Source organism: Corvus hawaiiensis, chromosome Z (genome assembly GCF_020740725.1).
Source record: "Corvus hawaiiensis isolate bCorHaw1 chromosome Z, bCorHaw1.pri.cur, whole genome shotgun sequence".
NCBI lineage: Eukaryota > Metazoa > Chordata > Aves > Passeriformes > Corvidae > Corvus > Corvus hawaiiensis.
The window spans coordinates 69019888-69034485 of NC_063255.1; the positions used below are offsets into that span (position 1 = coordinate 69019888).

The following is a 14598-nucleotide window of genomic DNA, read 5'->3' on the forward strand; positions in this document are numbered from 1 at the left end:
GGGCGCGGCGCGGGGCGGGGGCGGCGGGGCGGAGAGGGGCTGTCGGTGCAGTCCGAGGCGCGGCAGGACGGACCGGGGAGCGCGGCTGGAGTGAGGTGGTGAGCAGGGGCCGGCGGGGCTGCGGGCGGTGGGTGTGGGGCTGGCAACGCGGGTCCTCCGTGCCCGGCGGGCGGGCCCCGGCTCTGGGCCCCGAGTGCCCGTTCGGAGAACGGGAGGGTGGCGGCGGCGCAGGACGGGAAAGGCGCCGTCGCCATCGCCGCGCGTGGGGAGCGGTGTCCGCCCCGCCTCACCGCGGCCCTGGGTGGCGTGCGGGGGATGCCCGCGTCGCCGTCCCAGTACCTTGACGCCGCCGTGCTGCCCGCGGGCTGTGGGGCGGCCCCGGCCGCGCCGCAGCAGTGCTGAGCCCCCCGCGTTTCGCCGGGGGGCTGCAGCGATGGGCCTGCAAGGGGGTGGCTTTCCCCTCCTTGAAAAAACTGCCTCCCTGGCAGTGTGTCAGGATCTGAGTGCTGTCCTGTAGGTTCCAGGTGAACTCTGCACAGGTTTTCGCTTGGCTGTTTTTGCCGCTTGATTCCTGTAGATATTGCTGAGTCAGGTGGCAAGAGATGAGAAATTTGTGCTGATCTAATAGATGGTGTTGTAGAGGATGGCTCTGAGGTTAGTGAGAGCTGTGTGACAAACCTTAGGAATTTTAGAGGCTAGTCGTACAGTTACGTGGTTGATAATTGCTCTAAACCATTACGTACAACCGGTCTAGTTTGCTTTTTACACTCTGGTTAATTTTTTGAGGGGGCCACATTTGGGGTTTGTTTGTATTTTGCATTCTGTTTTGATTCCCAAAACGGATTGCTTTATTTTCTAGTCTCATAGAAATTTTTGATTGAAAACAAAGGCGAGCAGGATTTATGAAATGTCCCTTTTGAACCACCATTTTGAAACTCAATAGAATTACATAAATGTTAAATTTTAGCTTTATATTTAGTGTTACATCATGCTACAAGTCAGTGTGTGTGTATAAATATTTTAAACAGAGTTATCAGCTGATGTTATACGCTGAAATTTTTTTTTTTATAGTTGACTCTAAAGCAAGATCAGCATGTGAAATCATCAATATTTTCTAGAAGAGTCAACTGCATAGCAAAAAGCATCTTGCACTTTGGGCAGGTTAAATAAACACGAAAACTTAAAAGAATCCTTTTAGGTTAGGAGCTAGTATCACTCAGTTAACTCCAAGATGAGTCATGAGACATAGCAGCAGTTAATAATAAAAGTAAGATATTATGGATCATTATTGTAATAAATGAATTAATGAGTTTTCCCCCATAAATGTGAAAAACAAATTCTGAAGAAAAGATTTTGAAATCTTTCTAGCCCTCCTAATGGTTTTTTTTGATTGCCAGATAAATTGTAATTCCAATTTGCCAAATTAGTTGTATTAGCAGTATTACTAGGTACAGGACTGGTAGAACTCTATAAAATCATTTAGTAACTACTAGTTCTGATTTTCCTGAAATAGAGTGGTATTCAAAATTATTTGTATTTTCAGAGGATGTTGCAATGCCTTTTTTATTTTTTGTGTTGTTTCAAAATCTTCAGCACAGGTATACTTCTGGCTGGGTTATTTTATTTTTCCTAATTAAAAGATAACTTCCATTGTGCTGAGGAGAAATGATAATACTAGTTTGAAACAGGTTTGCAAGAACATAAATATACAAAACAGAATGTAGATTATATGATATAGGGGAAAAGAAGAGATAATATCAGCTTTAAAAAGAGGAGTTTGGTTTTTAATTTTATTTTTTAAAAGCATTTGATCAGGAAGTGAAATAATTTGTTCATAAGGAAGGCAGTCTTCTCAATTATTTTCCCCATTTGACTCCATGAGCCACAAACATCCTGCCACACCTTCATGGTGGAAGGATGAAGAAAAATAGTTAAGTGCTGCTGGTGCTCATGTGAGTCAGATTGGTATTGGTGGGAAACCAAGATGATTCTGGTATCTTCAGGAACACTTAAGCAGATAGATTTGCCCTATTATTTTCTCCATTGAACGTCACCTTTGTTTTTAACGTCCAAGCAAAAGAAATAATGCCAGAAGCCCTATGGATGGATTGTTGCATTTAGGACAATGCAAAGGGATTTTTTTAATCCACTTTGAAGTGGCCCAGTGTAGAGCCCTCAGTCCTCCATGGAAATCTTGCAGTGTTAGGTAAATACTGAATTATAGATTTTTGCTGTTAGCCAGGCTATTAAGCATTTTTTTGAGCTTTACAATGCAGTTTTGTAAGCTATTGTTTTTGTGCAGTGAGGAAAGGAAAGTGCATTTACTAATGCATGTAAGAGAGAATGTCACGCCATTTTGTTTCTATGCTATAAAACACAAGTAAACATCTTTGATAAGCCTGCACAGAGCAGGTAGACCAGGATGTGGTCTGAAGGATGTGTTCAACATTCATGTTGTTAGTTACACGAAATACAGCTGTGAAAATTTCTGGTAAATGTTTGTTATCTGTTGGAAGCAAAGGAATGATGAAATGCACCAGTAACCAGGAAATAGTAATGGGTAGAAGAGAACTACCGCAATACTGTTATGTGAGGACTTGCATGCTTCAGATGAAGAGGGAATATTTTTGAATGTAATTAATTTGTATCACGGAATAATACTGAACAGAAAGTAGGGAAGACACAGTCAGAAATGCAGTTCCTGTTGTTGAACATTACCAGTAATGGTTAATTGATAATTTTTATAGCTCATCCGTATTTTTGATAGGAAGAATGAGTACAGAGAAGTAACGGAATTTGGTGAGTGCTTACATAGATGGTAAAAAAAAGAATTTTGAGTCACAGCAATATCAAAATTGTATGATAGGAAGATTCTGAGAGATCTGGTGAGAGTAGGGAGGCCTTACTGTTAGAATCACAGAATCTTCCAGTTTAAAGGGACCTGCAAGAGTCATTGAGTTTAGCTGTTAAGTGAATGGTCTATATTGGGATTGAACCCTCAGCCTTGGTATTATTAGCACCATACTTTATGAATGACCTAATCCCAGTGGCAAAGACCTTGAAGAAACCAGGGAGATGTGTATTACAAAAAAAAGGTTGAGAAGACAGGAGCAGATCATATTATATTTCGGAATATTAGAAATAGATGTGTTTTACATGGAAGGTTGAAGGAAAGGTGAAGATTAGTTTCCTTACTCATCTCTGACTTACGTGGTTTTGCCTTTTATTTCCTGAAGGATGTCTTGTAGGAAAGTGTAGAGCTCTGTCTTTTTTCACTGAATCTTGTACTTATATAAAATATTCCATTTTTGCAGGTTTGCTAAGTATAGAAAAACAGCCTTGAAAATGCTGTCCAGACTCTTCCGAATGCATGGCCTTTTTGTAGCCTCTCATCCATGGGAAGTCATTGTGGGAACAGTGACTCTCACCATCTGTATGATGTCTATGAAGATGTTCACTGGGAATGATAAGATCTGTGGCTGGAATTACGAGTGCCCCAAACTTGAAGAAGTAAGGATTTAAATTAATTTTATAGTACTTGGTGTTAAATCAGTAGATCCAGGGTTTTCTATGGAATATGATCAGGCTGATGTATTAGGAGTAAAGTAGCCATGCAGAACCTTCTTCATTGCCTTCTTTTCTCATTTTGGATATTAAAGCTGTATGCAAACAGTGATGTACTAATGAACAAGCCTTTTAGTATTTTATTTTTTAAGGCAAGACTAGCAGTGGTATTTATTTTATTCTGAAACTTCACTTTTAGTGCAGCATCACAATGGATTTTTTTATTACTGAAACTTAACAAGTTATTCCTTAGTGTAAAAGCTAACTAAATTGCTTTATATTTCATACAGGATGTTCTGAGCAGTGACATCATCATCCTGACAATCACACGCTGCATAGCAATTCTTTATATATATTTCCAGTTTCAGAACCTAAGGCAGCTTGGATCAAAATACATTTTAGGTATTGTATCTGATTTTTGTATTTGCTGTATGTGTTTTAATTGTTGGGGAGGGTGACTTACCTAAATTGGTAACAAACAGTAACGTTTTAATCCTTATGTTCAGAACAGGGTTATTTTAATAATTTTCTAGATAGCAGAAAAAATGTTTTGCCTGTATCAAAGTGTGGGTTTTTTTATGAAAGGTTGTGTAGGATTATATAAACACTGAAAATGTCGTTCTCAAAATAACTGTTTATTGTGTGAAATACTTAAAATTACAGAGCTATTTAAGCCAGTTTTAATTTTGCTTAAAATAAATTGAGAGGATTTATGGCTTTTATTTCTGAGACTTACTTTGAATGCGTTACCAATTTTAGATTTTAATATCTATAAAAATAGCATCTACTTCAGTTTGTATCTTGACTGCTGTTAGTGCACTGAGGCAGAAATTCTCATTCGTCATGATTGATCTAAAAGTGGGTTGGTTCTTTATCTTTTCCAATATATATATGAATGAAAAATTTCCTCTTCTCTTGTTTTTTAAGGTATTGCTGGCCTCTTCACAATCTTCTCAAGTTTTGTTTTTAGTACAGTGGTAATTCACTTCTTGGATAAAGAACTGACAGGTTTAAAGTAAGTAGTGGATTGGTATTCTGGATTTCGTGCTTACTTTTTTTTTTTCCCTGTACCGTAAACCTTGAATTTTAAAATATGCCTCTTTTTTTTCAGCGAAGCTTTACCATTCTTCCTGCTTCTGATTGATTTGTCAAGAGCAAGTGCATTAGCCAAATTTGCACTCAGTTCCAACTCACAGGTCAGGGGAGTTATTTTTGAGGATTTTTTTGGTTGGATGGTGTTTTACTTTGGGTTTTTTGTTTGTTTGCCTTACAATGGAGATTTTTAATTTAATGTTCAAAACTGAACTTCATCCCATGGCAGGGGATTAGAACCTAGGCAATCTCTAAGGTGCCTTTCAAGACAAACAATTTTATAGTTGTATGAGTAATTCAAGTGGAGAGACATACAAGCAAATACTGTCTTGGGGATACATAAATAACAATTGGATTCTATCCAGATTCTGTGTTCTCTTGTCTTCAAGCCAGATCAGTGTTCAAGTGAACAGTAACATGGTAAAATTAGTGTGCATAGCCATGTGCACTGTTAATTGTCTGCATGAGCATGACTTCATAAAATTGAAATTTTAAAGCAGCAATGCTTACAGCTCTTCTAAGGAGGCTAGAGTTCCTAGGCAAAGTCTGCCTTAAAATGGGTATTGACAGAAAAAAAGTTAATTTCTAGGGCACAGGAACAATATATAAAGACACATCTAGTGCTACAGTGTTGCTACTGAATAAAGCGTATTTCTAGGCCAAATGTTGGCAGAATGAATGTAACATATGTGCAAACAGGAACATCCATGCTCTAATACATTTAGTGCTGCACAGTAGGAGAGATGGACAGGACATCTTGCTTGTCATAGCCAGTAATGTTTGTTTCCTATTAGTCCGAGTTCAATCCCAAAGTGGGAGTAATTAATACTTACAAAACCCTGTACATGGCATTTGCACATACTAATTCTGACAAAATATTATCTATTATATTTTAATTTAGTATATATTATGCTGTACAGTTTCTATATATGCAATATAATGTGTTCTGTATTATTTTATGATAACTGCAAGTACAGAATTTTTACTAATTTTCAAGAAAATATTTTACAAATAGGTTTACTCTACAGGTTTTTTTTTTCTGTCTGTTGCCCCAAAAACACCAAACTCTCTAGAGCAAACTCTCTAGAGTTTATCATGCTTGCCTTCTGGAGGAAACCCCTTTTCCCCTAGCAGAAAGCTTTATGCCTTTTTTGACCTCTCTTCTATCAGCTGAGTTAAATATAAAACACTGAAGTAATAGTAGTGAGGGTACAGATATGTGGTTATAAGAAATTTTGAAATGCCATGGCACAAGTGCCTTCTATTTCATGTCTTCAAATTTAGAAGTGTTCTTTTGCATTTACTGTAATTAGTGTCTCTGCCCATCAGTGTTGAAGCAAAGGTAGAGAAATTAATCAAAATGAAGTAATTTTGTGTCAATAGGCTGTCAAAGTATAATAACTTAGAGAAAATAGAACACATTCTGTATATGCTTTCTCATAATAGTTCATCTTCAATGTATGTTTTTACAAGGCCTTACTGCCATAATACTACTCAGTTTACTAGTCTTGTTATGTCTAACTCAATTTCGTTTTTGTCTTCATATTAATGGACAGAAATTTTTCTTTTTAGGATGAAGTAAGAGAAAATATTTCACGTGGGATGGCAATATTAGGCCCTACGTTTACACTGGATGCCCTTGTGGAGTGTCTTGTAATCGGTGTTGGTACCATGTCAGGTGAGCCATACGGTCTAGGGGTCTAAGTGCTTCCAGTTAAAAAAGGCTTTTTGAGAGACATTAGGATATGGAGAGTTTCAAATAATAGGTGTTACCCATGAGAGTGGAGTGACTTAATCTATTTATTTATCTTCTAATTAGCTTATTTTACTGGTTTCTTACAAATACGAATAATACGTACATGTTGGACCAAAGTTTGAAATACAAGTAATTTTTGTATTTCTTGAGCATTGCATAGTAGGAATGAACTTCTGTGCATCTGCTTTCATAAAATTTGTTTGGGTTTTTTTCCAGCTATATTTCATACTTTAACAGCATGTTCCAGAGCACTTGCTCTTGCTCTTCAAGTAACTCCGTTTTTTTCAGGGTATTGTGTATTAATAAGCTGTTTTCTTCTTTATATCTTCGGGACAAAAACTCATTTTGGTATGGCAAATAGGTTTTTTTTAAATAGTTTATACTGTTAGCTCTTTCATTCTTACTAAGGCAGTGTTGTATTCAATGTGCAACATGGCTAATGTGGCTTTTTCTGGATACTTGTGAAGGAGTAGGCAGGGTGTATACTGTTTCTTCTTGCCTGAACTTCCCATCTTTCAGAAAGGAGTTGAATACATAATGTTGGCTAGTTTTTCTTTGCTTGGTTAAGTAAGGAGTTTCAAGCTTTCATTGTGAAGTTTTAAAATCTTGGTGAACTTTATTTGTATTCATTTAGAATTACACCTTAAAATACTTTTCTGTCAATACATAAACACATGTTGTGCTTAGAATAAGATAGTGCACAATTACTAGGGATTAAGATGCTTGTTTTTAATTAATCTAGATAGTTTCTTCTGTAATCTGCAATGTCAGTTTAATGGTTTCTTTCTTAGTTCTGCAGCACTTCTTCAAGTATAGCTAACTGCATATTTAAATGTAAAAATTGTCTTTTTATTTAGGTGTACGACAGCTTGAAATTATGTGCTGCTTTGGCTGTATGTCTGTTCTTGCCAACTATTTTGTCTTCATGACCTTCTTTCCAGCTTGTGTGTCCTTGGTATTGGAGGTAAGACCAACTTCAAGACAGCCTCAAGTTTAGTATTCAGCCCTGTGCTTCTGTAGGCTATAATTTTCATCCTGGAGTTACATGCCAGCATGTTCGTCTTCCTTTCAAATATTACTGTAAATGAATCACACTCAGTAGTAGTTCTGATCTAAAGCAGAATAAACAGATTATACTGTAACTTACTGTCTGTCCAGGGTTTTTCACAATGGAAGTCTAATGTAAGCTGAACAGTAGACTGTAGACTCTTGGTAATTTCTCAATGATCAAATAAAAATGCAGTGGATCTTATTTATTGGTTCTTCTAATATGTACTATATATGACCTAATTTTAAATTTTGGGGGTTTTTTGCAGCTTTCAAGAGAGAGTCGTGAAGGGCGCCCTATATGGCAGCTTAGTCATTTTGCTCGTGTTCTGGAAGAAGAAGAGAATAAACCAAACCCTGTAACACAAAGAGTCAAAATGATTATGGTTTGTGGCTCTTTCTTCTGTGGTTACGCAAATTAGTGAGGTGTCCTTGTGCAAAAAATCAAGCTTTTGTTTCCTATAGGCTTGTATTCTCCAGCCCATTAGTCTGATTTACCGTGGTAGTTTTTATTAACTTCCCCTCTATCTACATGTGTCATTTTTCCTGCCTATGCCATTTCTGTGCCAAGCACTCGGGGCTCTTTCATGTGTACTAATTCCCTCCCTCTTACCCCTGCAGTACCCGCAGCTTCCTTTGCTTAGTTCTTGAGTGAGAGAAAAAAATATGGGTGGGACACATCCAAAGCTACTATACAACAGTGTAACAGTAGGCCAAAAAGGGTGTTAATAAGAGGTGTGGAAAATCAGCTTTTAGACTTTAGAGGCATGGGAAGCATGGGGTAAAAAACACCAAAAAAACTCCAAACAAGAAGAGGACAATATTTACTCTTAGTAGGTTAGATACCAAATTACATTTGAGAAATTAATACTTGTTTTGTGTTTTTGGTACAGTCGCTGGGTTTGGTTCTTGTTCACGCCCACAGTCGTTGGATAGCAGAACCAGCTGCTCAAAACAGTACTGTTGAAAATTCAGTGGGATTGGATGAGAATGCACCGAAGCGAATTGAACCTAATGTTTCACTGTGGCAGTTCTACCTTTCTCGGTGGGTGGCTTCACAGAAGTGTGATCATGCTGTGTTTCTACTGCTGCCAGGCTAGAAGCTTGTTGTCCTAGAGCACAATACTTGTGGACTTGCAGGTCTGACCACTGTAGGATTTCTTGGAACCAGAGGTGACATTTCAGAAGACATGCCAATATTAGGCCATTTGTCCAAACCCTTGAAGTAGTCAAGAACATGATCAAGAGCTAGCTGTCCTGTATGCATCAAAACATTGTCTTTTCCCACTAGCATCTTTCATAGCATACTGGAAGATAAACTTCAGACTGCATTAGAGTAATTACTTATTCAGAGCTTCTGACCATTCACACAAAAGTGCAAAACCCATTTTATACTACGGCTTTTCCTTCAGCTTTATTCAAGTTAGTGTCACCTGTGGTTTCATGTTATTTCTGAGAACTCAGAACCTTCTGATTTAGCCAGGGTTTTTTTTCCCCTCTTAGCAGTTCATCTTGCATCATAGTAGTCATTAGTGGTAGAGGATGATAAATGAAACTTTCTGTCTTGTCATTGGGGTACAGGTGTTAAATCAATTTGATGTAGCTGTTAGTGAACCTTTTACAGTCATTTTTCCTACTGGGGCTGCTTTTTAGCCAGATTTAGCTAAATTTAGCTCTTTAATGACATCTGAAGATTTTTATGTTGATAGTAGTATCCTAGCCTAGCATACTTCGATGTCCTGGTAGAAAATATCTTTTGACTGGAATTTCTTTAACTATAAATGATAATGGAATTACTACCCTTTCTGAAGCAAAGAATGTAAGAATGCTGTTATAAGCAACAAATTTTATGTACTGTGTATTTACTTTTTGAACTTTTTTAGAATGGCCAGTATGGATATTGAGCAAGTAATCACTCTTGGATTAGCTCTTCTCCTTGCTGTCAAATACATTTTCTTTGAGCAAGCAGAGACTGAATCTACCCTCTCACTGAAGAATCCCATAACATCTCCTGTGATGGTACAGAAAAAGGTCTCTGAAAATTGTTGCCGGAAGCAGACTGGACTTCTGAAAAACAATCACAAATCTAACACAGCAGAAGAAGCTTTCATTCCCAAAGATGGAAGTGGTAGGTAATTTTTACAAATCTAAAGACTGGACCCCTTCATGAGTATTTGGAGCAAACAGTGCAATCTGTGGTAGCATGTTAGATTTGGTATCAAAACTTCAGGATTTTGTAAACCGGAGTTCATTTTGATTATCTTTGTGCAGCTGAAGTCATAAAACCTGTATTAGCAGAGTCATCAGCCAAGGCTACATTTGTGGTTGGCAATTCCAGCCCTGTAGAAACTTCTTCATATCTCAGTGGAAAAGAGGAAGAAATTGAGTTACCTAAAGAACCACGTTCTATTGAGGAATGTGTTCGTATACTTGGAAATGCACAGGTATAGAAAAATAACTTTTTTTTATTTAACCTCTACTGCAACATCTGATTTAAGAATTGTTAGAGTTCTTTTCCCAGCTTTTAGATTCTCCCATTGGTTTTGATCTCATTCTTCAGAAAATTACATGGCTTTAATAACTTTGGGGGGGTGTGGAGGTCATGAGTTAAAACAAAACCCTTTAATGAGTTACTTCTCAAGTCAGTTGAGAAGGGTGGGGGGAGGGAGCAGCTTCATCATTCATAGCATACCAAGTCTTTGGAGCTTCATCATGTACACATACAAGTGTGCGTCTGATCATGAAAGTTCTTGATCATATTCCAGCCTGCTGTAAAACCTGATGTTTGTAGTTGACTCCTTTAGCAAAGTAAAGTTGTTACCCTTTTTCTTTTGGAAACATTTAAAAGGATTTTCACCAGGAGAATCTGTGTTTTCTCTCCATCCTTCATGTTTCCAGGAAGGAGCAAAATTTCTTACTGATGCTGAGGTTATCAGCTTAGTTAATGCAAAGCATATTCCTGCATACAAACTGGAAACCCTGATGGAAACCCAGGAGCGAGGTGTATCCATTCGCAGACAGATGTTATCTAAGAAACTTCCTGAACCTTCCTCTTTGCAATATCTTCCTTATAGGAATTATAATTATTCTTTGGTAAGTACTAAATAGACAAGCAAAACTCAGTGTAAAACTGTTTTCCAAACACGTGAACAAGGCCTGTTGGAATGAGTCCAGAGGAGGCCACTAAGTTGATCAGGGGTTGGAATACCTCTCCTGTGAGGACAGGCTAAGAGAGTTGGGGCTTTTCATCCTGGAAGAGGAAGCTTTTGGAAGAGCTTATAGCACTTTCCAGTACCTGAAGGGGGCTTAAAAGAGAGCGGAAGAGGGACTTAGCACAAGGACACGTAGTGAAAGGACAAGGGGGAAGAGCCTTAAGCTGAAGAAGGGCAGATTTAGATGTTAGAAGAAATTCTTTACTGTGAGTATGGTGAGACACTGTAACAGGTTGCCCATAGAAGCTGTGGATGCTCCAACCCTGGCAGTGTTCAAGGCCAGATTGGATGGGACTCTGAGTAACCTGGTCTAGTGAAAGGTGTCCCTGTCTTGGGCAGGGGGTTTGGATCTTGATGGTCTTCATGGTCCCTTCCAACCCAAACAAGTCTATGATTCTATGAAATAAATCTTTAGTGATGTATGTGAATTGACAATGACCTTGGTCAAAACTGATGTAGAAGGAAAAAAATAAAAAGCAAACATAAGGCACCCCCTTAATTGCTCTTGATGTTTTTTAACCTAGGGCAGTGGGTGAGTTTTGTAAGTTATCCAAAAAATATTTCCTATCAAAGTATGCAGCTGCCTTATCTCAGAAATGCAGTCCTACTAATACTGAGCCACAGTTCAACTGAATGATAATACTACCTTGAGCTCAAGTTAAAGCTGAAAATTATTTTAAACTAATTTTAAAATTTTAGGGTTATTTAAATAACATTTAGTGCTGTATAGAATTAAATACATCTGCCTGGACTTGAATAGTGATAGCTGTTGATAGCTGTAGCTGTTAACTTTTTGAAGTAGCAATGAGTTGCTTTATGGGTAAATTTGTGGGTGTATTTTGCTAAGATACCTTGGTGTAGTCATAGGCGTAGTATATAGCATGCTGTACTGTACCACTGGAGTGTAACCTTAGTGATTGTTTTGTGGGTTTTTTTTTTTTAAGGTTATGGGAGCTTGCTGTGAAAACGTGATTGGATATATGCCTATTCCTGTAGGCGTAGCAGGACCACTGTTTTTGGATAACAAAGAGTTCCAGGTGCCAATGGCAACAACAGAAGGATGTCTTGTAGCAAGCACAAACAGAGGATGTAGAGCAATATGTGTAAGTATTGTTTGACTTGAAAAGCTTGAAAAGCTTCCTATATTATAAAACATATTGAAGTTTATATTGTTGGAGTGAAAGCTCCTCTGGACTCAGGCCCAGAGGGAAGCCAAAGCACAGGGATTCAATTAAAACCTTTGGACAAGCTGAGATACATGAAACTACACCAGAGTGAAATAGAAATACAGATTTTTAACTTTTAGTAGAAATATATGCTAAGTGCCTTAAACATTAAAAAGCTGTAGCAGAGACCTTAAACACAATTCTTGCTGCAGCAGTGTTACCTTTTGACAGAATTCTTTACTTTAGACAAAATACAGATAGAATTATACTGTTCACATTTTTTAGATAGAGTGTTCACATAAACAGTAAGAACTGATAGAAATTGTATATGCAAATCTGTGTGATACCTGTGTAGCACTTGTGTAAGACTTAGGATTGTTAGAATTAGAGCGGGGTAGGTTAAGAAAAGGAAAACTAGAATCGTGTGTTAATTTTATTGGTCAATTAACAAATATAATCCACACTTCTGTAAGAAAAAATATGTGGAGCATATAGAGCATATAGAAGAAGAACCTGGTTTTGCCTGCTGTTGCTGCTTGCCTTTATCGTGTAACCCCCTTCGAACTCTGTCCTCAAGAAAGCTGTGAGACTATGAAATAAAGAACTTAGCAGAACAGCAGCCTCCTCTGCTCTCTTACCCTGGTCTGAGAAAGAAGGGTAGCCCGTCAAAAGCTCAACATTATATAATGCATATTTTTGACTTCCTGAAAACTAAAATTTCAGTAATCTTACTCTGTTCCTCTTCTGCTTTGGCTTTTAGCTTGGTGGAGGAGCAAGTAGCCGCATTCTGGCAGATGGGATGACTCGAGGACCTGTTGTAAGGTTGCCCACTGCTTGCCAGGCTGCAGAGGTGAAAGTCTGGCTTGAAAGCCCTGAAGGTTTTAAAATAATGAAGGAAGCTTTTGACAGCACAAGTAGGTTAGTACAATGGCTGTTCCAGCTTAATTTCCAGACATAAGACTTCTATGGATGGTAGAAGACTTCTATGGATTGTTTTTTTGGAGTACTGCAATAGAGGAAATTACATCTTTGTTTTGGCTAGCCCATGTAGTGAGTATCTAAAAGGACAAAAGTCACTCTGGCTATGTACCAAGGCTAGCAATAAGCATTTTTCACTGACAGTGGTAAACTACTGTATATTAACAACAAATAGATATACATTGTGTAATAATTAATAGAATATTAGTTTGTCTAAGCATTTTAAAAAAATCCTAAGCTTATTTTGATTTTTACTAGGCAAAGTAACTGTAACTGTAGTTACTATGCAGGAAAAAACCCTCGAAGTTTGGTCTTAGACCTTTCAGATGATAATATTAATACTTAATCTGTGAGGTTTCAGAAAGTACAAGATAAACTAATGCTAGAGCTGAAATGCTAAAAAATGTAAAACAGTGCTAAGAATAAGTCTGTTTCGAAGCTTAGAATTTTTTCTAAGGCTTATGATTACCTTCTTACTGTAGGAAGATTCAGAGAGAGATTTCCTTACTTGTTGTGTTTCTTAACAAGTGTCAGCCAAAGATACATCTGTATTTTGGCCAGAATCAGCTCATGCTGCTTTTTAAATGCTGTATTTTCTGCGTTTTGAGCAACCTGTGCAGCTTGCACTGTTGAAGATAGCATGCTTTTTGCCTTGCTGTAAAACTGACATCAGAATTTCCAAAGGCCTCATTGTTACTTTATATCTGGTAGTGAGATGTTTTAAGGAATACAAATGAATAAAGTTGATGTTAGCAGTTCAGGATATTTTATTTCTTGAAGTCCAGAAAACAAAAAGGCAGTGAACACTTTTACAGTGAATATTTTTAAGGTACTTATTCAAGAAAACACCATCCCTGGAAGTGTTCAAGTAATGACTAGGTATTGCACTTGGTGCTGTGGTGCTTTTGAAAAGATGGTTGTCTGTCAAAGACTGGACTTGTCTTACAGATCTTTTCCAAAGGATTCCTGAAGGAATGTGTGCTTCTGTATTTAGCAGCACAATTTGCAAAGGTTTACTGTCATTTTGCCACTTAAAACTAATCTTCCCTTGAGGATTGTAAGTAATAGTTAAATTTTCTTGCAGGTTTGCCCGCCTACAAAAACTTCTCATCAGTTTGGCTGGTCGTAACCTTTATATCCGTTTTCAGTCTGGAACAGGGGATGCAATGGGAATGAATATGATTTCAAAAGTAAGGACCAGTCCCCTTAAGTATTTTTTTAAAATGTGTATTCCTTTTAAAAATAAAGGTAGCCTAATAACCTGTGACTACTTGACATCTGAAAGACAGATAAGACACAGTGCTCTTTGCACAAAATAATAAAAATGTTTGATTTTGTCAAGTATAGACTAGAATAGGCAGAGAATGATGAAAGAAAAAAGTAATTTTTTATTTTAATTTTTTAATAATTATTTAAAGTATTTTTGATAATAGGAGAAACTAAGTTGGTTGCTCTGTTGCTTGGAGCAAAAGATTTTATCCAGCAGTAATTATTCTGTTACTGTGTTTATCACTTCCCAGTAAATAAAGGATTAGGAGTGGCAGCAAAAAGGTGTTCTCTAGTTTTGTTTGTTTGTTTTTATGCAAATATGTGGAAGACATAATCCTTAGATTACTGGGATGCCTTAGGCTATATGAAATGAATAGTCGTAAACTTTTTATAGGCAGTCAAAACCATTATATAAGTGGATCCGATCATAGATGAGTCCTAATATAGCAGATTTTCTAGTCTGATTTCTTGGTGTAGAGAAGCTCTTTGCACTACATTTGAAATTAACTCATTT

General features: G+C 37.5%; 1 protein-coding gene across 2 annotated transcripts in view; it reads left to right on the forward strand.

Annotated features, from left to right (window-relative positions):
• HMGCR (3-hydroxy-3-methylglutaryl-CoA reductase) overlaps nt 1-14598 on the forward strand; it is a 20425-nt gene continuing 5827 nt past the window's right edge. The window contains exons 1-15 of one of the 2 annotated variants that reach the window (XM_048291509.1): nt 1-98; nt 3315-3510; nt 3855-3966; nt 4492-4579; nt 4676-4760; nt 6229-6334; nt 7270-7376; nt 7729-7845; nt 8353-8504; nt 9343-9587; nt 9731-9903; nt 10358-10552; nt 11616-11774; nt 12598-12755; nt 13900-14005. In XM_048291509.1, the coding sequence (XP_048147466.1) occupies nt 3346-3510; nt 3855-3966; nt 4492-4579; nt 4676-4760; nt 6229-6334; nt 7270-7376; nt 7729-7845; nt 8353-8504; nt 9343-9587; nt 9731-9903; nt 10358-10552; nt 11616-11774; nt 12598-12755; nt 13900-14005 (1968 nt within the window). In that variant the 5' untranslated portion in view covers nt 1-98; nt 3315-3345. The remainder of the gene's footprint in view (nt 99-3314; nt 3511-3854; nt 3967-4491; nt 4580-4675; nt 4761-6228; nt 6335-7269; nt 7377-7728; nt 7846-8352; nt 8505-9342; nt 9588-9730; nt 9904-10357; nt 10553-11615; nt 11775-12597; nt 12756-13899; nt 14006-14598) is intronic. The other variant, XM_048291508.1, reaches the window with a different exon arrangement.